The sequence below is a fragment of the Saccopteryx leptura genome, chromosome 1 (assembly GCF_036850995.1).
Source record: "Saccopteryx leptura isolate mSacLep1 chromosome 1, mSacLep1_pri_phased_curated, whole genome shotgun sequence".
Lineage (NCBI taxonomy): Eukaryota > Metazoa > Chordata > Mammalia > Chiroptera > Emballonuridae > Saccopteryx > Saccopteryx leptura.
Genome location: NC_089503.1, coordinates 199,158,765 through 199,180,057, shown reverse-complemented (window position 1 = coordinate 199,180,057; position 21,293 = coordinate 199,158,765). Strand labels below are relative to the sequence as shown.

At 45.2% G+C, this 21,293-nt stretch overlaps 1 protein-coding gene across 2 annotated transcripts in view; it reads left to right on the top strand.

Annotated features, from left to right (window-relative positions):
* TRPC3 (transient receptor potential cation channel subfamily C member 3) overlaps positions 1 to 21,293 on the top strand; it is a 57,922-nt gene that overhangs the window by 10,450 nt on the left and 26,179 nt on the right. For both annotated transcript variants that reach the window (XM_066384638.1, XM_066384646.1), the window contains exons 2-3: positions 6,474 to 7,245; positions 14,684 to 14,872. In XM_066384638.1, the coding sequence (XP_066240735.1) occupies positions 6,474 to 7,245; positions 14,684 to 14,872 (961 nt within the window). The remainder of the gene's footprint in view (positions 1 to 6,473; positions 7,246 to 14,683; positions 14,873 to 21,293) is intronic.

Genomic DNA, 21,293 nt, shown 5'->3' with positions numbered 1-21,293 from the left:
ATCAATCAATTAATCAAAGCACTTGCCCTGAATTCCCAAGGGACTTGGGCAGCCAGGAGTGTCTCCTGTGCCCTTAGCCCATGTCTAAGGGACTTCCCCCCACCCAGTCATTACAAGGGGTCAGAGCCTCTTTATGTTCCAAGCATCCACCCCTGGTGGAGGGTGCTCCAGAGAGATGCTCTGAGGCCGATCTCAACTGAACCTAATTTGATTCTGTAAAGCACATTTTCTTTTTAAAGAAATTCTCTCTCACTTGAGTAAAACTACTTAAACTCCCAGAAAGCTGCCCCTCTGCTCTGCTCCATAGCATCTGGCCACTGGGGGTGGGGGACAGAGAGGTGGTGTCCTCTGACTCCTCTGGTCTCCGGGATGGGGATGTTCTGCTGTCCCTTCCGGCGCTGCCCGTCCGTGGAAGTGACTTGTCCCCGGCCGACTTGCCTTTGTCAGAACCCAGCTGTGCTCTCCCTGGTGTGCGTGGTTTCAGCTCAGCCCCTCGGGCTGCAGAACCCAGCGCCTGCAGGGACATCCTGGGTCCACCTCACAGCACCCGTGATCTTATCTCGTCCTGGTGCAGGTTCCCTGGCTCTCATCGCAGGGTCCATGCCACGTGGAAGCAGAGGGCGGCTTGGAAAAGCCCCTCCCCATTCTGCTGCCGGACCAGGCTGGGCTGTCCCAGACCCCGAGCCAGAACCCCTACCCTCAGTGGTTCCTCAGCCTCTCGGGCCACAGGTTGACTTTTACTTCCCTTCTGCTACATCCTTCTTCTCCAGGTACAGCAGGTGACATGGCTGGGCTGCCAATGTGCGAGAGCTTTCTTTTTTAAAATTTTCCATTGATTTGAGAGAGAGGAAAAGAGAGAGAGAGAGAAGTATCAACTTGTTTTCCACTTAGTTGTTTCATTTAGCTGTGCACTCATTGGTTGCTTCTCACATGTACCCTGACCAGGATCTAACCCGCGACCTCAGTGTGCTGAGATGGTGCTCCATCCACTGAGCCGCCCTGCCAGGGTGGGAGAGATTTCTTGTCCACGTGATGAGGGCACTCCAGGACCCAGTTCCTTCAGAGTTAATCAGAGGAAGGAGGAATGGAAGAAACCCTTCCTCACGACACTGCTTTTCCCAAATTCTGCTTGCATAATCTCCTTTTTATTTTTGCAAGAGGCTGCAAATTACCTTGATCTTTTTCTTTGCACTTGCCCTCAATAATCTGTCTTCTTCACTGCCCCCTAAACACACCCAATACCCAATGCACTAGGTCACACTCCCCTCCCCCCCCGACAGGGGTCCTGAGTCAGCCAGGGCAAACAAAGATCTTGGACTTGGAAAGGCACAAGAGAGAAAGAAGCACCATCCTCATGTTTCAGAGAATGCCCTGGATAGGGTAGGTGTTCCTTGAGAGAACAGAAGTGAGCAGCATGGTCTGATTACGGGGCAGTGAAGAGCCAGGAAAGAAGGCAGGTTGGGCCGGTGGGGTGGGCTGCCAGTGTCCCCAAAAGTCAGCCAGGGGACTCTCGCTTTTTTTTGTTTTTTGCTTTTAAGAAGACACTGACAGTGTGAGCAGAGTTTAAGAAGAGCAAGAGACTGCCCTGGCCAGATAGCTCGGTTGGTTGGAGCATCATTGCAAAGCACAGAGGTTGCAGGTTCCATCCCCGGTCAGAGCACATACAGGAGCAGATCGATGTTCCTGTGTGTCTCTCTTCCCCCCTTCCTCTCTATAAAATCAATAAAAAAATAAATAAGTAAAAGAAGTGCAAGATGCTAGAGACGACTGCAGGGTACAAAGAAGGAAATCGGGGTGTCCGACCCCGACAGAACCCCAGTGCCATGTTTTACTGGGTGGCACCTGGGGCACTCTCTCGGGGGCTCCGTTTTCTTACTTAGGAAACAGGGAAAATAATACCTGCCTCAGCGCTCTCGTGAGGATGGGGTACAACAGTGTGTGAAAAATGTATACACACTGCACCGTCATCTATGTCCATGAGTCTCAGTTTTCCACCTCACCTCTGTGTGACATCATACAGTTTTTAGCTTTTTCTTTTTTTATTTTATCTTATTTTTATTAATTTTAATGCAGTGACATTGATAAATCAGGGTACATTTGTTCCGAGAAAACATCTCCAGATTATTTTGACATTTGATTATGTTGCATACCCCTCACCCAAAGTCAAATTGTCTTCTGTCACCTTCTATCTGGTTTTCTTTGTGCCCTCCCCTCCCTCAACTCCCTCTCTTTCCTTCCTCGCCCCCTCCCCACTCCCCCACCCCACCCTGTTACCATCACATTCTTGTCCATGTCTCTGAGTCTCATTTTTATGTCCCATCTATGTATGGGTTCATATAGTTCTTAGTTTTTTCTGATTTACTTATTTCACTTGTATAACGTTCTCAAGGTCCATCCATGTTCTCGTAAATGACCCTACATCATCATTTCTTATGGCTGAGTAGTATTCCATTTTAGATATATATGTACCGCATCTTCTTTATCCAATCCTCTATCGAGAGACACTTTGGTTGTTTCCATGTCTTGACCACCGTGAACAATGCTGCAGTGAACATAGGGGTGCATGTGTCTTTATGTACCAATGTTTTCAAGTTTTGGGGGTAGATACCCAGTGGAGGGATTTCCGGGGTCATATGGTAGTTCTATTCTTAATATTTTGAGGAACCACCATACTTTCTTCCATAATGGTTGTACTAATTTGCATTCCCACCAGCAGTTAATGAGGGTTCCTCTATCTCCACAGCCTCTCCAACACTTGTTATTATCTATCTTGTTGATCATAGCCAATCTAACAGGTGTGTGGTGGTGTCTCACTGTAGTTTTGATTTGTATTTCTCAGGGGAGGGAGATGTAAGGAAAGGGAAGGGGGTGGGGGGAAGGGTGTAAAGAGGGACAAATATAAGGTGACGAAAAATGATTTGACTTTAAGTGATGGATATACAATATAATTAACTATTCAAATGATGGAGTGATGTTTGCCTGACATCTATGTACACTTATTGATCAATGTTACCATTAAAATTAATTTTCTAAAACAAAAACAAAAAAGCCCACATATGTACACACCAGGTCCTTCGGGAAGGGTCATTCCTTCGCTCCTGGAGAGCCGTTGTCACGATCCCACCATGACCGACCAGTGCCAGGTCTGGAGGGTGGTGCTGGCAGTGAGCCCTGGAAGGGAGGATCCAGGACAGGAAACGTTCCCAGGGAGAAGCTTCAGAATGCAGTGACTGACAGGATCAAGACAGTGGGTCTCGGGTACTCTGAAGTTGCTCAACCTGGAAACCAGCCTGAGAGGCTGGGTGCTGACCTGAGCGAGAAGTGACAGGACAGCGGCCGGGAAGGGATTTGGGAACTACCTGAACAGGTACTTACTGAGGGTCCACTCCCGGTGGGGCTCAGGGTGATGGTACAGAAAGCGTGCCCTAACCATCCACGGATTTACAATCTATGTGAGAAAAAAATAAAGTCTATATGAGAAATCATTTAGGAGAAGGGGAGAGGCTGTGTCGGGCGTCTGGGATATGAATGTGGTGGGTAACGGAGCCTTGTACATCCAAACTAAGTTGCTGGATACCATGGGCCAAAATAAAAAAGGGGGGACAGGGTTATATAGTTTATATTACTAGATAAGCCTCATCTGGTGAGAGAGGCTTCTTGCTACACAATTCTAGAATGAGGCTAGCACTTGAATCCCCATAAAAGGTACTATGAATACGATAACGGGCAGCCTCTTTAACCCTTTAAATGCAGGGATCGAAGAAGACATAGTAACTTTTCAAAAATATTGATCCTTGATAAAAGCAGAGGTGTGACATTAAATGGTCACCAATGAAGGCATTTTTGCAGGCTTCTTATTTTTATGATCCAGGTAAGTGGCTTCCCAGAAATAAAATTTGAATGGTAATAAATCCTAGACATCTGAGCATAAGGCTGCTTGTCCCTCAGTTTGAACCTGTTACTTCATCTTTATTTTCGGCGGGGACAGAGTGACAGGAGTTTATGGGCCTTGTCCCACGGGGGCGGGGGGGGGGGGTGTTTCAGTGATTCAGGAGTGCGCCATTGTTTTTATCCTGGACAGTCGCAACATTTAGTGCCCTGTCCCTGAGAGATTCTGTTGTAGTTCGTCTAGAATGGGGCCCAGAAACCTACATTGTAACAGGCATGCCACGTGTTAACACACAGCGACAGTGACAGAGGTCAGAGGAGTTGATGGCAACGTTGTAAAAACAGAAGGGCGTTACTTGTACTTTTGCTTCTGAATAGGAAGTGGAGAAAAGGGTTGCCTTTGGGTTCACCAAAATATTTCTCAGGAAGGAGTTTTTATCCACTTCAGTGTTTGAACAAGGACTAAGAACCCCAAGTTTGTTTCGTAAAGCATTAAAAAGTTGTTGTTGCTTTGTTTTTTTGTTTTGTTTTTGCCTTAAGACGTATGGCCAGTGTCTTCCTCAGCTTGGTCTGTCATAACAGGTTCCATGGACTGGGTGGCTTAAACAACAGAAATGTGTTTTCTCACAGCTTGGGAGCCTGAAGTCTGGGACCAGGGTGCCAGGGTGGGCAGGTTCTGCTGAGCGCTCTTCCTGGCTTGCAGACAGCTGATTTCGCTGTGTCCTCACATGGTGGAGAGGAGCAGGCAGGAGAATGGGCACGCTCGCTGGTGTCCCTTCTTACAGGGCACTGATCCCATCATGAGGGCTGTACCCTCATGGCCACATCTAATCCTTCCCCTCCCAAAGGCCTCACCTCCTCATACCACCACTGTTCTGCTGAAGAGACTCCCTGATGTCCCCCTCTGGACCCCCAGGGAGGCTGATGTCCTCTCTAGTTAGTTTTCAACTCCTGACTCCGTGAATACTGTTTTGTCAACAGTATAAGGTAATTCTGGAATACATATGATGAAAGAAAAGCATTCTCCCCTCCCCGCCCCCCCAGCCATTCACTTGTAACTTGTCACTTTTATTTGCTTCAAAAGTCAGCAATGTGCAATGAGCTTTATCTGGTAGCTTTGGTGGTGCAACTCATACAAAAAAACAAAATTCACAGTTTGTTTTTGTTTTTTAAAAAAGGAAGTTGTAGTAAACATTTCAAAATCTGGGTAAAGGTAAAGATGCAGATTTGTACTTATAATAATAGCCATTGAAATATTAAAAATAGGCCCTGGCCAGATAGTTCAGTTAGTTAAAGCATCATCTCCACATGCCAGGGCTGTGGGTTCGATCCCTAGTCAGGGCACCTACAAGAACCAATCAATGAATGCATGAATAAGTGGAACAACAAATCAATGTTTCCCTTACTCTCTCTCCCTTCCTCTTTCTCTAAAATCAATCAACCAATAAATATTTTTTAAAAAATAAATGATTAAAATCATAACATTAAAAATTATATTGTTTATTTACCATCATTTTTGAGACACCCTAAACTTCTCAAAAAGCTTTTTATTCATGAGCGTATGAGGAAAACAGGGAGTGCTTTATAAATTCCCCTTAACCCCTGGGGGAAGGAAACCCAGGGAAATGAATTCTTTGCCCAGCATCCCAGACACCACAGTGTGAACTCTGGTGGCCACACATGACTTGGTACCACGGCTGAATCTCAACCACCTGTTTGGTGTCAGCGCTCTGGTGCGCACTGTTCTGGGTGTGCCTTCAATGTCGACTGCTTGATTCACCAGTAATCCGAGTGCATTTTAAACCATGAATCTTACCGTTGTCTTTTAGTTCAAAAAGACAACTATATAGTATTGGTAATTAAGCAAGTCATTAACAAAAGCACTGTTATTTTCAATAAAATATATCTAGATTGATGCTCTAATTTTATAATTGCTCAATCTTGTCCATATCATTGAAAAAAAAAATGAATCTTATAAGGTCTTTTAGGAGGGGGGGGGCAAGAGACTCTAAGATCCTGAATGATAATACTTGGCCTAAATCCTGGGCTCCCCCTCCCACCTTTTTGGTCTTTTATTGTATTTAAACACATGCAATGACTTGAGGGGATATGTTCTGCCCTAATTCTTGAACAATGTGCTTTCTTTAGCCTTCAAGCTCAGTGCTTTGGTGCTAAGTACCTCCTAGCCGGTATTTTCAAGACTGTTCAGAGCAGTTGTAAGGGTACTTCCATGAGGTACCATAAGTTCCATCTTAACCAGGGTCACAAGGTCACAGGGCGGTAGGTGCAGGTGTCTGGAAACTGTTTATGTTAAGGTTCCTTCAGAATGCTGTTTTTCATGGAGCAGGAGTTCTTATTCACAGGGCTGGCGGCCGCGCCCCGGGTTCAGGCAGCGCGGGTACAGGTGTGCATTTCAGGGGCGCTAATGTTAGCCCCTAACCCACTAACCATTTCAGGGGCGCTAATGTTAGCCACTAATATTAACCACTAACTGCCGGTGTGGATAACAACAGCACCCGACGCGTGGAGGAAGCAATTCGCCCTAATGGTCTACGATTGGTTTTTTTGTTGCTGCTGCTGCTTAGGTCCATGGATGAAAGCCCATCCCTGCGGCGTAAGACCGTGATGCGGGAGAAGGGCCGGCGCCAGGCCGTCCGGGGACCGGCCTTCATGTTCCACGACCGCAGCACCAGCCTGACGGCCGAGGAGGAACGCTTCCTGGACGCGGCCGAGTATGGAAACATCCCCGTGGTGCGCAAGATGCTGGAGGAGTCCCGGACGCTCAACGTCAACTGCGTGGACTACATGGGCCAGAACGCGCTGCAGCTGGCCGTGGGCAACGAGCACCTGGAGGTGACAGAGCTGCTGCTCAAGAAGGAGAACCTGGCGCGCATCGGCGACGCGCTGCTGCTGGCCATCAGCAAGGGCTACGTGCGCATCGTGGAGGCCATCCTTGGCCACCCGGGCTTCGCGGCCAGCGCGCGCCTGACGCTCAGCCCCTGCGAGCAGGAGCTGCAGGACGACGACTTCTACGCCTACGACGAGGACGGCACGCGCTTCTCGCCCGACATCACCCCCATCATCCTGGCCGCGCACTGCCAGAAGTACGAGGTGGTGCACATGCTGCTGCTCAAGGGCGCGCGCATCGAGCGCCCGCACGACTACTTCTGCAAGTGCACCGACTGCATGGAGAAGCAGAGGCACGACTCCTTCAGCCACTCGCGCTCCAGGATCAACGCCTACAAGGGGCTGGCCAGCCCGGCCTACCTGTCCCTGTCCAGCGAGGACCCTGTGCTCACCGCCCTGGAGCTCAGCAACGAGCTGGCCAAGCTGGCCAACATCGAGAAGGAGTTCAAGGTAAGCCCAGGGGCGCCACGAAGCTGAGGCCGCTGCCTGGTGCCTGCCCGCTTTATTTGCCCTGCGGAGTTTCGATCGATCGCCAGGGACTTCGGAGCAGCATCCTTCGGGAGTGCGCTGACAGTTTTCCTTTCTCGGCACAGTGCTGTGGAAATTTCGCTTTGGGGATGGGGATAGATATGCGGGATCAGAGAGCTATACTTCTGGGGTTTGCTCGGTGTTGCAGATAAGCGTTCTAGAATACAAGACTTCTCTTTTGTCAAAAGGAGGGATTTGGTGTGTCCAACTCCCTTCCAAATTCTTCCTCCTCTTTTATAGTTAGTTGTATATTGGGACCCAACATGCCAGGAGTATTAGTTCATTGCTTATTGGCCTAAACATTTGTATATCCTTTTAGATTGAAAGTCAAAAGGCTAATATAAAATGCTCTCAGAGTCATTTCATTAAAATGACAAAAATGCTTCTTCTTTCTGAAATACACAGATATATGTTCAATGTGGTGAAGGTAGACCCATAGACATTAGGTCAACCCAGAAATGTTTTTAATGGATTTTTTTTCTAGTAAATGACTTTTTTCTTGGACATCATTTCCAGTCAACCAGTACTATTTATTTTTATAAAAATTATCCATTAATGCAGAACGTTTTTATTTTTTATTCAATTGCTACACCCTCTTGCATTTTGGATGGTTCTACCAATTAAATCTGGGGCAAGAGGAGATTGTGTTAGTTGTGGAGAAAGTCGGACTGGTTTTCAGCAGGACCTTGTCTCCTGCTGTCCACCTCAGAAGGTGATCAGAGACATTAGTTCCTTGAATTGTTTTCTGGTTGCGGGATCTGTCTTCTTTTCAGTCCAGTGTTGTGATGTCAGAGCCCAGGAGGAGAGATTATTCTGTCTTTCAAATCTTATTACAGTTTTCCGTACATAAGTGAGATTCACACAATGCAACTGGTGATATAATTCAGGCTGAGAGGTTGCAAAAAGGTGGTAGGAATGTTCTGTGGGTTTCTTTTCATCCCCTTGCATACACGCCAGATTCCTAGATGTCAATCAACCCTCATCTTGTGCTGGCGGAGCTTTGGCTGTAGGGTAACTTTACTTGTTATTCCATTAAAACATTTTTCTAACTCTGGCTGGATAGCTCATTTGGTTAGAGCAGCAGTTCTCAACCTGTGGAAATTTTCCAATGGCTTTAGGCGACCCCTGTGTTTTGGTCGTTTGACCCCCGCCGGGGTCGCGACTCACAGGTTGAGAACCGCTGGGTTAGAGCATAGTCCAAAAGCACAGAGGTTGCCGGACCGATCTCTGGCCAGGCAGGGCACATACAGGAGCAGATCAATGTTCCTGTCTCTCTTCCTCTCTCTCTATCTCTCTCCCTTCCTCTCTCACCAAAATCAATACATAAAGATTAAAAAAAACACTGTTAAAATTTTTTTCTGCTATAAAAGCTACACATATTTATTATAAAAATTTTGGAAAATGTGGAAACATACAAAGAATAAATAAAATATTACTTTATATTTACTCCCTTTGAAAAGATTCACTATGTAGTGTTTGAAAAGACTCATTTCCTTGGGCCCATGATGAATTTGTTTTTAGACAGAACTCAGAATAAATTGAAAACCTCACATTCTGTTTAGAGAGAATAGAAAAACATTCAGGTAAAAATTGTTCTAAATGTCACTAATGCCTTATTTTGGCATAGTAATAAAAAAATACAGTTCTAAATTTGTTTGCCTCTTTCAAATATCACTCAAACCTTCTTTTTATTCATTTTGTTCTCTATTGAAAAGTCTATGAAAGTAATTCTACAAAAGGGAATATTTTCTAGGATGATGTTTTAATAATTTATGAAGGATGGTGAAGTATGCAGTTCTGCCCAGAGACGTCATCCCAGTAAAGCCACAGTTAAAAATAAAATCCTGTCATTCACAGTTGCCCCCGAAGCCAGCTAAATCTATATACTTAGAGCCCCCTTTACCCCAACTTACAGAATCACCTGTTAACCTTTCAAAGGTGGGAAAATATTACAAGTAAAGGGGGAACGAAAAGGGGGGAGGAGGAAACAATTGAATTTCAGAGGGCATCTATAAAGGCTGGCAGAAATCTAAGGACGTGTGGAAATCATCTCACTCTCATCATCTTTTTCTCTGAGTGATAGGGACAGCAGCTGGGTGGTGGAACCTTCTCTGTGTCAAAGTCCATACAGGGCGTTCTTGGGAAGCCCTAGTTTCCAGGGACCACAGGTCCCCCTCCCTGGGTGCCTGTTCCTTTTCTTCCCCGTTCCTCCCTGTCCTGGCTGCTGTCTCTTTACCTGCCCTCCCTTCTTCAACTGCTGGCCCGCTTGTCCTGCACTCCGGCCACCTGTCGAGGCTTTAGACAGAGCAAACAGAGCTTATGCAGCTCTGACCTGGAACTCCACTCTGAAAGGGCGGAGGAAGTGACGCTCGTATTGTAATCAGGGGGCTAAGGTAATTGGCCCTGTTTTGTGGTGTTCTCTGTAGCCTCTCCACAGAGACTGTGAGCTCAGAGTTACCAGCCTTGAAATGGAAAGATGGACAGGGTGTTCCCTCGTGGAAAAGAGGTGGTCGTTCCCTTTTCAGACACCGGTCCCTGGTTCACCTTCTCCCTGGCCTGTGGGATCGAGCATCTTGCCCCTCAAACTGCTGTCACTGAGGGGCTTCAGAGGAGGTCCCCAGCCACCTTGCAGTTTCCGAAGTTCCTTGAAGAATTCAGAGGCCTGGTGCCAAAAACACATGAAGGTTATTACCCCAGGGGGTTGAATATTCTTGGATATAGATGTAGATAAATTAATGGAGGACAGCATGGTGACAGGTTATTAAAGAATTTTTTTTTTTTTTGTATTTTTCTGAAGCTGGAAACGGGGAGAGACAGTCAGACAGACTCCCACATGCGCCTGACCGGGATCCACCCGGCATGCCCACCAGGGGCGAAGCTCTGCCCACCAGGGGGCGATGCTCTGCCCCTCCGGGGCGTCGCTCTGCCACAACCAGAGCCACTCTAGCGCCTGGGAAAGAGGCCAAGGAGCTATCCCCAGCGCCCGGGCCATCTTTGCTCCAATGGAGCCTTGGCTGCGGGAGGGGAAGAGAGAGACAGAGAGGAAGGGGGGGGGGTGGAGAAGCAAATGGGTGCTTCTCCTATGTGCCCTGGCCAGGAATCGAACCCGGGTCCCCTGCACGCCAGGCCGACACTCTACCACTGAGCCAGCCGGCCAGGGCAAGAAATATTTTTGGGTCTGCAAATGCGGTCTGTAGCTATTCTGAGAAATAGAACACTGGACAGGGTGGACTCCAGGCCTAATCCTCCAAATGTCAGAGGTAAGCAAGCTAGTCATTTATTAAGCTGTAAGAAAGAACGCAAAGTGAAATTTTGTAATTCTGAGTCAGTGATGCACGTTTTTGCAAAAAAAAAAAAAAAAAAAAAAAAAGAACCATTTGCCTTTTCTGTGCCTCAGTTTCCCTCTCTTTCAACCAGAAAACAATTTCATCTATTATCACAGCAGCGCTGTAAGGAAGAGAAAAATGAATATAATCCTAAAGCATAACCCTGGCTGGTTGGCTCAGCAGTAGAACGTCAGCCTGGCATGTGGATGTCCTGGGTTTGACTGTCTGACTGTCCTGGGTTTGACTGTCCTGGTCAGGGCACACAGGAGAAGTGACTATCTACTTCTCCACCCTTCTCCCTCCCCACCCTCTCTCTGTGTGTGTATGTGTGTCTTCTTCTCCTGCAGCCATGACTCAATTGGTTCAAGTGCATTGGCCCTGGGTGCTGAGGATGGCTCTGTGGAGACTCTGTCTCAGGTGCTAAAAATAACTTGGTTGTGAGCCTGGCCCAGATGGGCAGAGCATCGGGCCCAAATGGGTGTTGCCAGATGGATCCCAGTCAAGGCAGATGTGGGAGTCTGTCTTTCTATCTCCCCTCCTCTCACTTGGAAAAAAAAGAAAGAAAAATCCTAAAACAAAGTGACATTTTATAGCAGGAAGATATTTGAGGAATCGATCATCTGGCTAAACAGACCTCATTTTACAAATGAGAAAACAAAGGCTATAACCAGCGTCCCTTCTGCAAGGCCTAGATTTAGCAGTCCTGGGTCCCCGTATTAAATATCCTATCTCACGTGCTATACCTGGTAATATCGAAACCCTACTGTAGTACTTGTACAAAGAACACTCAAACCATTTAATCCACATAGTAGCAGTATTAGGTAGGCTTATTCTCATCAGAGAGGCTCAGTAACTTCCACAAGATTACACAGCTAGTAGGTGATAGAAGCAGTATTTGAACCCAAGAACTCTGGCTTCAGCTTGATGCTTTAACCACCACACTCTTTTTGTTACTAGGGAAAGGATCGGACAGGACCCACTGGCCTGGTTAGAGTTGAATTTCCATTTTCCTCTTAAGGATAAAAAGGAATTAAGATGAATAAACCATGCACATTGATATAAGTGTGCTGAGACCTGTAGACAGGGTGTCATGAGGACGGAGCTCTATTGGTCTTCCTCTAATTGGCACAGGTCCTTGGTGTTTGAGTTCCAGCTCTGGAAAGTGGGCTGCAGGTCCACCTGCTAATTTGGTAGCAGGCCCTCGTCATGGACGAGTTGGCGTGATGAAGACGATTAAGCACAACTAAATTAAGGACATGTTAGAGAATGCAGAGCAAACAAACGGTCCGAGCTGTGAAGTCACGTGGGAGGCGGGACCGCCTGGTGAATGACCAGCTACCTGGTGGTCAGTGTAGGCTGCAGATGGCTCCTTGCGCACCTGACAGAGGGCCGTCTGTGGCTCTGTGTGTCACAGGGGTACACTGCATAGATGGACAAAATGCTGTCCCGAGACCACAGTGGGAGAAAGGCCCATTATCTCCAGCTCTGACTATTTTCTGCACTGGGTTGAACAGGCTTCTTCCAGCAGGAAATGGTTAACTTGTTATGAAAACAAAGTTTTGTTCTTGCAACTTGTATGACTGATCTTTCCGCAGATGTGAAACAAAAAACAAAAACAAAAAAAAGCATTGCTTTCTTTGAGACTGGACAATTTCCAGAGTATAATTTTTTAAAGATAATGAGTCATTCTTGAGGTATTTACTGCAGAAGTGGTCCCTACGTTTTGTTCACACACAGAAAATAGTCTCTTTGATTTCCGCTCAACGGAGCAGCGGCCATCCCAAGTTGTACCAAATCTTACAGAACAGTCTGAACTGAAGAGTAACGAGGAAATTTCATCTAAAAAAAAAATTGTATTCAAAGGGGCACTTTCTATGGAAACAGACATGGATTTAATACTTCTCTGGATGCTGTAATAAAACATTTCATTAGTCTTTCGGGCTTGGAGGACAGCTGTATATTTTACTGACACGGCATAGAAACCAGAGACTGAACACTTTATTACTTTTATCAGTTGCATGGTCCCAACTTGAATGGAAACCAGAGATTGAAGTTTTTGTTCATTTTATCTGTTCCCTTATGAGGGGAAAAGGATTAGCTGTAACTGCCCTTTATCTGAGTTTTTGATATCTGAAATGGAAACTGTTCTAGTCTGTGTGGCCTTTACACAGTCTCTCCTCTTCTTGTTTATTTTAGCTGATGATGTGCTTTTTGGCCATCACATCACATAACTTAATTATTAACAGGGGGAAAAAAAATAAATGGAATTCTTCCTGTCTTTTATTTTTTTAAAAAGAAAAAACCAAACACGGTTTTTGGAAGCCCAGAATTTGGAAGTTCTAGTGTGCAAAATATTATTCCGTAATTTATTAGACACATACAGTGTCCCAGGATATGTCAAAATGAGGAATTCCTTTTTCTTCAAGTGTACCAAATTTGATTATCATCTGGTTAACTTTCTTTTTTAAAAATTTTTATTTATTGATTTGAGAGAGCGAGAGAGAGAGAGAGAGAGAGAGCACAAGAAACATCAACCCATTTCTGTATGTGCCCTGACTGGGCATCGAACCTACAACCTTTTGTGTATCAGGATGACGCCCTAACCAACCAAGCTCTCTGGATAGGGCTAGTGAACTTTCTTCATGGTCTATCATTTTAGTGAAAGCCATAGAAGTGGAACTGGGATTTCCAAAAGTAAGATGGTCGTCGACATCTCAACAGGGACCAAAGAGCAGGGAAGAGCTGCCCATGACCTCCCTATCCCAGTCCGTGCACTACGTCCCTACACTCACACGGAAAATGGAGGATTTACAGTTTGTTTGTAGCAAGGTTTCAGTTCTGGTGGCCCTGCAGTCTTTCTCTCGGGCATCAATACTCGTCAGCCCTTGAGAATTCAGTGGCGTCTAATCAGACCCTTGTCATCCTTGGGTTTTGTAGGATGTGAAAATGGGCCCCGCAGACACACAAGGACCAATAACCCCTTTTCTATGCTGACCCCGTCCATCTCTTTACATTTCCCACAGACTGGTCATTCCCAAACATCCTCGTGTATGGGAAAGGCATCCGGACATCGGGGGTGGGGTTCGAGCACTGACCTTCTGACACGTGGTGAGTGTGCTGATGCTGCTGGTTGGAGGTCCGCACTGGGAGATGCATCGGAGGCGAGACGTGTCTCCCTCAAGGCGAGGGATGGTGGACACATAATTTTCACATATGGTCAATCTTCTATGTCAGATCGCCCCTTTAGAAAAATCACTATTTGGTTTTTTTTTTCATTGTACAGCAACTGTCATTTTAAAATAAAAAAAAATTTAAATAAGTAAAATAAAATAACTCAAAAATTTTTTTCATCTGACATAGGGTTTTTGCGTTGACTTTAAGGAAACTATCATGTATCTGCATGCGAGAATACAACTCTTTCTGAGCCTTGGCCCTTTCAGCATTAGCGTGGAGCCAACATCTCTTAATACAAGCCCTTGACTTGTGTGCATAGCATTTTCAGAGCTCTCTCGTGGTGGGCAGGTAGCAGAAGGTCGTGGCTAAGGGGATGGGGGGGGGGACATCCAGCTGTATCTAACTCAGCAAGCCTGGCATTCACATCGGGGCTGCAGCTACTTACCCAGAGGACTGGATGACTTTTTCTAATGTACAAAACAAACAAACAAACAAAAAAACCACTAAACACTTTCCATGGAGCCTGACCAGGAGAATAAAGTGTCAAACTGGAACATGAAGGACCCAGATTCACCAGCTTGAGCCCAAGGTCGCTGGCTTGAGCAAGGGGTCACTTAGTCTGCTGGAACCCCCTGGTCAAGGCACATATGAGAAAGCAATCAATGAACAGCTAAGGTGCTACAACGAAGAATTGATGCTTCTCATCTCTCTCCCTGTCTGTCTGTCCCTATCTGTCCCTCTCTCTGACTCTCTCTGTCTCTGTCACAAAACAACAATAAACAAACCAAGAAAAACAAAACACTTTCCATGGAATTAAAGTAAATTCTTTGCATTAAACTCTCCGAACCTCTCCTTCTCAGAATGACTACCGGAAGCTGTCCATGCAATGCAAAGACTTTGTGGTGGGCGTGCTGGACCTTTGCCGAGATTCGGAGGAGGTGGAGGCGATTCTGAATGGAGACCTGGAGTCGGCAGAGGCCGCAGAGGTGCACAGGCACAAGGCCTCTCTGAGTCGCGTCAAACTGGCCATTAAGTACGAAGTCAAAAAGGTGAGTGGCCTGCTTCCTTCCAGCACCGGGTTGGAATAAGTATCCACCATGCAATAATTCTAGGGCATTATTTTTTTCAACAATAAGAATAGAGGTTATTGGCAAAAGAGAAATTTTTTTTTTTTCTTCGAAGAGATGAAGGGGCATATCATGGTCAAGTTGTGAGTCAAATATCAATCAATTTTCTGAACCACTTTTGAATGGTTGTGAGACCATGGATAAGTCATGTGACCTTTTAAAGTTTCAGTTTCCTCTCTGAAAGGACGGTATTATTTCGTTATCTAACTCAGGGTTTGGGTGGAATTTCAGTGGCTTAAGATACGCCAAGGAATTGTGTAAACTGCTTGTTGCAGTGCAATTAAAAATAATAAAACCTGTTATTTGTGCACATTTTGGAAGGAACATACATTCTCATGTTAAGCCTGTGCCAAACCTACGTTATTCTCCATTTTGCCTATCAAACCAATTAGACAGATGATGAGGTTTCTATTCTCTATGGAAACTAAGGTTCACCAAGCTTAAACGACATGTCTAAGGTCACCCAGCTACGGAGTTGGTCACACAGTTGCCAAAAATAAAAATGATGATTCCTTTTTTTCTCTGGTTCCTGCAGGTAAACTGTTCTGCATATCTATCTGCCATGTGTACAGGGCTTTTACATAATTCACGAAAATTGTGGTTAGGATGTTTCACCATAACAAAAGTCGTAGTTATGCAGTGTAACTGTTAGATAAATAAAAAAAATCTTTTTTTTTTACTTTTAAAAGAACCTGGTAAATCACAAAGAAGGAAGCTGTTGTCAGGACTAGCTCTGGTTTCATGAACTGGTCGAGCTATGCACAGCTCAATCTTCTGCAGTGTGGTGAGGGAAGGCTCTAGAGCCAGCCTACAAGGATTCAAGTCCCTGTGTGACCACAGGCAAGCCACCAAACCAGTCAGAGCCTCGGTCTGCTTGTTAGTATAGTGTGGACAACAGTAGTAACGATGTGTTCAGTTGTTTTCAGAATTACATAAAGTACTGCATGTAAAGTAATCAGCCCAGGTGTAGTACACGGTGGTCATTCAATAAGAATTAGCTAATAACATTTCTACATTAGGACAGTTCTCAGAATGATGACTCTTAAACAAGTTCTGTTCCCAGTCATCAAAGACAGGCTTCATGTTCATCGCACTGGTTCTAGTCATTCTAAGTAGAAAGGAATTTTATAAGGGATAGTGTGAGGGTCGAGAGTCATTGGGCGAGGAGGAGGAACAAGAATGTCTAAACTTTGCTTCCGGAACTGGCCAGAACTGAACAGCTCTGCCTCTGCTGCAGATGGCTGGGCCCAAGTCCTGCCTGATAGGTATGACCCTTCGAACCTTCTACGTCAAGGCCTGCACACGCACCTCTCTCCAGGGGGACTTAGGCCAGTGTGTTTACCTGAGCGGCAAGTGAGGAGGGGGGATCTCTCCCTCTCTCTCTCCCTACATACACACACACACACTCACACTCACACACACACACACACACACACACTCACACACACACTCACACTCACACACACATACACATTCACACACACTCACACATTCACACACTCACACTCACACACATACACATTCACACACTCACACTTTCACACACTCACACTCATACACACTCACACATACACAATCTCACACACTCACATACACTCACATACACATTCACACATACACATTCACACACTCACACTTTCACACACTCACACTCACACACTCACACACTCACTCACATACACTCACACACACATTCACACACTCACACACACTCACACACACAATCACACACACACTCACACACTCTTCTACAATGTGGCAAGTGAGGAGGGAGAATCTCTCCCTCTCTCCCTACACACACACACACACTCATACACACTCACACTCACACACACTCACACACATACACATTCACACACACACACACATTCACACATACAGTCTCACACTCACACACATTCACACATACACAGTCTCACACACTCACACACTCACTCACATACACTCACACACACTCACACTCATACACTCACACACACTCATGCATACACAATCACACACACACTCACACACTCTTCTACTACAATGTGGCAAGTGAGGAGGGGGAATCTCTCCCTCTCTCCCTACACACACACACACACACACACACACACACACACACTTCAACTCCCACGTGAATTGTTCACAAGATTGTAACCAGCCATCAATGACAGATCTCCACTCTGCTTAACAGGGTCCTGAAGTGTGAAATCCTCAGCACATAGTGAAGTGAAATAACTTTTCAAGGCACTGTCAGTTACAAGATAACGAAATTGTCCCAACTGCCAGTTCTTCTCAGAGCATTCTAGCTAGTAGAGGTGTTGCCACATTGAAGGGGAGAAAAAAAGGTAATTTTGAATAAGATTGATGTTTAAGCTCTTTTCACATCTACCTGGACATTTATTCACAGGTCTTGTAATACGTGTCTCTTCAATCGAGTACCTGAGAGGGAGGCATTGATTTCAGTTGTGATAGCTTCTTTATCATGGCTTTGAAAGTGTCATGTTAGCAGGGACAGCTCATCTACAGATGCATGTCTGTTAACCAAGCTGTCTTGTAGACTGACAGTCCTCCTGCCTGTTCATTTCAAATAAATGATATGTAGATTACAATGTATGAGGCATCATTAATAATAAACTTACTGTCAGTCAGCTATCGGGAAATAAGAGCAAAAAGAACATATTTGGAACTGAAAGGAGATTTAAGATTCTGCAGGTGTTTCTGGTTTGTTTGTTTTAAGCTACGCAATGAGTATCAGATAAAGTCTTTGGTTTGGAATGTTCACTTGATAGATGTATATAAGACCTCTGTTCTGGAATGCCCAATAGTCCTCTTTCTTTTTTCCTCTCAAAGGCTTCCTTTATTGTTCACTCAGCACTTACCCCTCTCCATTCCAGCAAAGAGGAAACACACCCCACCCCCTCCTGTAGCCATTTTTCTCCCCCATCTCATTTCTAGTCTCCAAGAAAAATCTCCCCTTGGATGTTACGGATGGATGAAGCCTCCCCCCTCACACACACATTGTGGCTATATGAAAGCCATTGGGATTTCAAAATAACTTTCTTATGGAATTTTCCCCTCAATAAAACAATAAACTCAAATTTATTCAAATCAGCCCATCATTTCTCCAAGGAAACCAGTTCTGTGTCATGGTAGGCTGTGAGATCCCATCGGAGACTTACAAAGTCTCTCCTACCATCTGCCCATGCCTCCCCCCAGCTCTGACTCAGAGTCTCCTGACCTCTTTCTCTCTGGGTCAGGACAGCATAGCTCCCAGAGCTCAGGTCTTCCCTAAGAATCACACCGAGAGTTCTCCCAGGCCGTGAAGACTCAGTGACAGTTCATCAGGACAATGAAAATAGAGCAGATCTGCATAGAAGGGAGCTGAACACGAATTTAACGGTTATGTGGGAAAGAACTTCCCAATATAAAAGCAGTAGAAGAAACAAAGCAAAAATATGTATAAGTTGATCACATACAAACTTAAAACCTCTGTACGTTAGAAGGTTCATTAACACAAAAGTGTAGGGAGAACTGGGGAAAATATTTTTCTCAATGATAACTTATAATGCATTGCTATTCTTAATATCGAAAGGGCTCGAACAAATTTATAAAAAAAAAAAATTCCGGAGCCCTATAGAAAAACAAGCCAAGAGCTCAAACAGGTAATTCACAGACAAGAAAATTCAAATGGTGAACAACACACGTGTAAAATTTTCAAGCGCTCTAGTAATAAAAGAAATGCATACGACCATACAAATACCATTGTGCCTCTCTTCAATTGTTAAGGAATAAAAACTTACGATTCTCAATGCTGTTGGTGAAATGGGCAATTAAATGCTACTGCTGCCCCACCTAGAACACTGAGGTCGCTGGCTCGAAACCCTGGGCTTGCCCAGTCAAGGCACATATGGGGGTTGATGCTTCCTGCTCCTCCCCACCTTCTGTTTTCTCTCTGTGTCTCTCCTCTCTAAAATGAATAGGTAAAATCTAAAAATAAATATATATCTTTTTAAAATGCTACTGGTGGAAAATAATAATGTGCTTTTTATCAGGAATGTTGAAGATTACTCATCATTTCTGAGGGGTCTTTCGGGAAAAAAAATACAACTGGGAAGATAGTAAATACTATTACCATCTGTAGAGTTACCTACATTCTTCTACTACAAGAGAATGGAAGAGGAAATTTGATTTTTTTTAAATGCATACAAGAAAATTTACTTTTCAAGCAAAACCACAAATTATCTTCCAGTTAGAATAATGGACTATTTGCCTCCCCCCAGAAGGTTGAGTTCCAGTTCTGACCATCCCTCTAGCTTTTCAGTGACTTGAGAAGGAATAACGACCCCCTGCACCTATAAGAAGACCAAAGGTCCTCCTGTCTGTCCTAGCAGCTACATCTCGGGTAAGAAAGCCCTTGACAAAGGTCAGAGACACTCAGTCTTCATAAACCCATCGGGTCTGGCAAACGGGGCTCTTGAGAAAGAGAAGGACGTTTCCTGAGCTCTTCCTCCTGCTCTCCTGTTCCCTCCATGATGGGGTTCAGTTTTGCTGTGGAACAATCTTCTAGAAAATAGACCTGCAAGAGGAAGGCTGGGCACTCACCACAGGGGGATGTGTCTGCCAGTTCCACACAGACACATCCACCTGTCTGTTGACTCCGTAGGCCTTTCCTGTCTTGCTCAAACCCCCCTTGGTCTCAGCCTATAAAATCAAAGGCACGTTGACTTCCGAGGTAGACACCTGATCTGATGACCTTGCCTCCTCTGGCAGTGGATCTCCTGGGGTGCACCACTCACCACCCCAAGCCGAGCCTGGCTGCCATCACAGGCCTGCCTTTCATTCGCATCCATCGACTTCCCACAGACGCAGACCCTCTATACCAACAAGACTTTTGGAACAACATTCAAACTGAAACTGTGTTAAATGCCGATGATTTATGCTGGCAAGGATAGCAGTCCAGGTCTCCATTCTCATTGCTTTTTGCCACAGGTGTTGATAGCTTAGCGTGTGCCCATAACCGGGGACGGCCCATTACCTACGGCAATGCTGGTGCTTTGGTTTTCATCTTCTTGTACCAAAGCCTTGAGCTCAGAAGAGGGGCTTATGGCATTGTTAAGAGTGAGTGAAGGCCCAAATGAAAGAATGAATGAATGAATGACACATATAGGAACTGCAGGCGGGATGAAGATTTTTCATATTGGATGAGGGGTGAAACAGAAAGGAAACGGTCCAGTGGAAATTTGGAATTCTCAAGAATCCTAGGACCTGTTGCAGAGACCCCTGGAAGTCTTTCACCTTGATCCTACCCACACCCTGCACCATGAATTCAAATAATGACTGCATTGAACATGACGTACTGTTTTCCAAAAATTAGAACTTTGGAGTGACAAAATCTTGCGCTTGGAAGGGAGATCTCATATACACTTTGTGGCTGGTAAGGACCCGTGACCCTCAGGGCCAGCGATTTTTATCACTGAATTGAAAGGAGCTTTACAAGATCAAATACTCTTTTTCACATTGAACTCATCAAGCAAGAAAAGAGAGCATCGTCTTTCTTGTACTTTTAACTTTCCCAAACCCTACCTGTTTGTATTATTGAAACAAGTCAGTTAAGTATTTCAGATCCAGTATTTGTAGACTCATCCTCAACCACATCTGTCAACAGGCCCTCGACTTCTCTGCTCAGAGGCACCATGGCTGTCACCAGAGTGGTCATCGTGGACTTCAGAGGACTGGCATGCCAGGGGCAGGAGTGGGGGCTCCGGGGAGCGGTGCCTCCACTACCTACCCTGGGGGATGAGGTTTTATGTTTTATTTCTTTTAATTAAAGGAGCTGATGGGAAACTATACACCAATAAATGGAAACCTCTTCGTGGCCCTGTAGGCGTGCTCTTGATAAATAGCCAAATAACTTGCTGAGTTGCCGAGAGTCACTACAGAGCATTAGGATCGGTGACTAGGACTTGATTCAGGATGACCCTCTGCCTCCTGGGGGCTGCAGCTGCTCCCTTTGCCTCTCCGAGTTCACAGAAACCTCTCACAGGTACTTCCTAACAGGTTCTCTGTGAATCGTACATTCTGGTTTGTTTGTTCATTTGATTTTGTTTGTTTTAGAAGACAGTGATACTTTGACTTCCATATTGCTAAACACTCTTTTTTGTAAAAAAAAAAAAAAAAATATATATATATATATATATATATATATATATATATATATATATGCAATTAGAGTTGATTTGTGAATGGCCTGAGTGATTCCCAGGCTTGGACCAACGGCACCTGGCCATTCAAAGAGAGGCAGATCCAAGCTACAAATGGGTACCATTCTGTGTGGGGACCTTTACAAGGGCCTGATGACGTG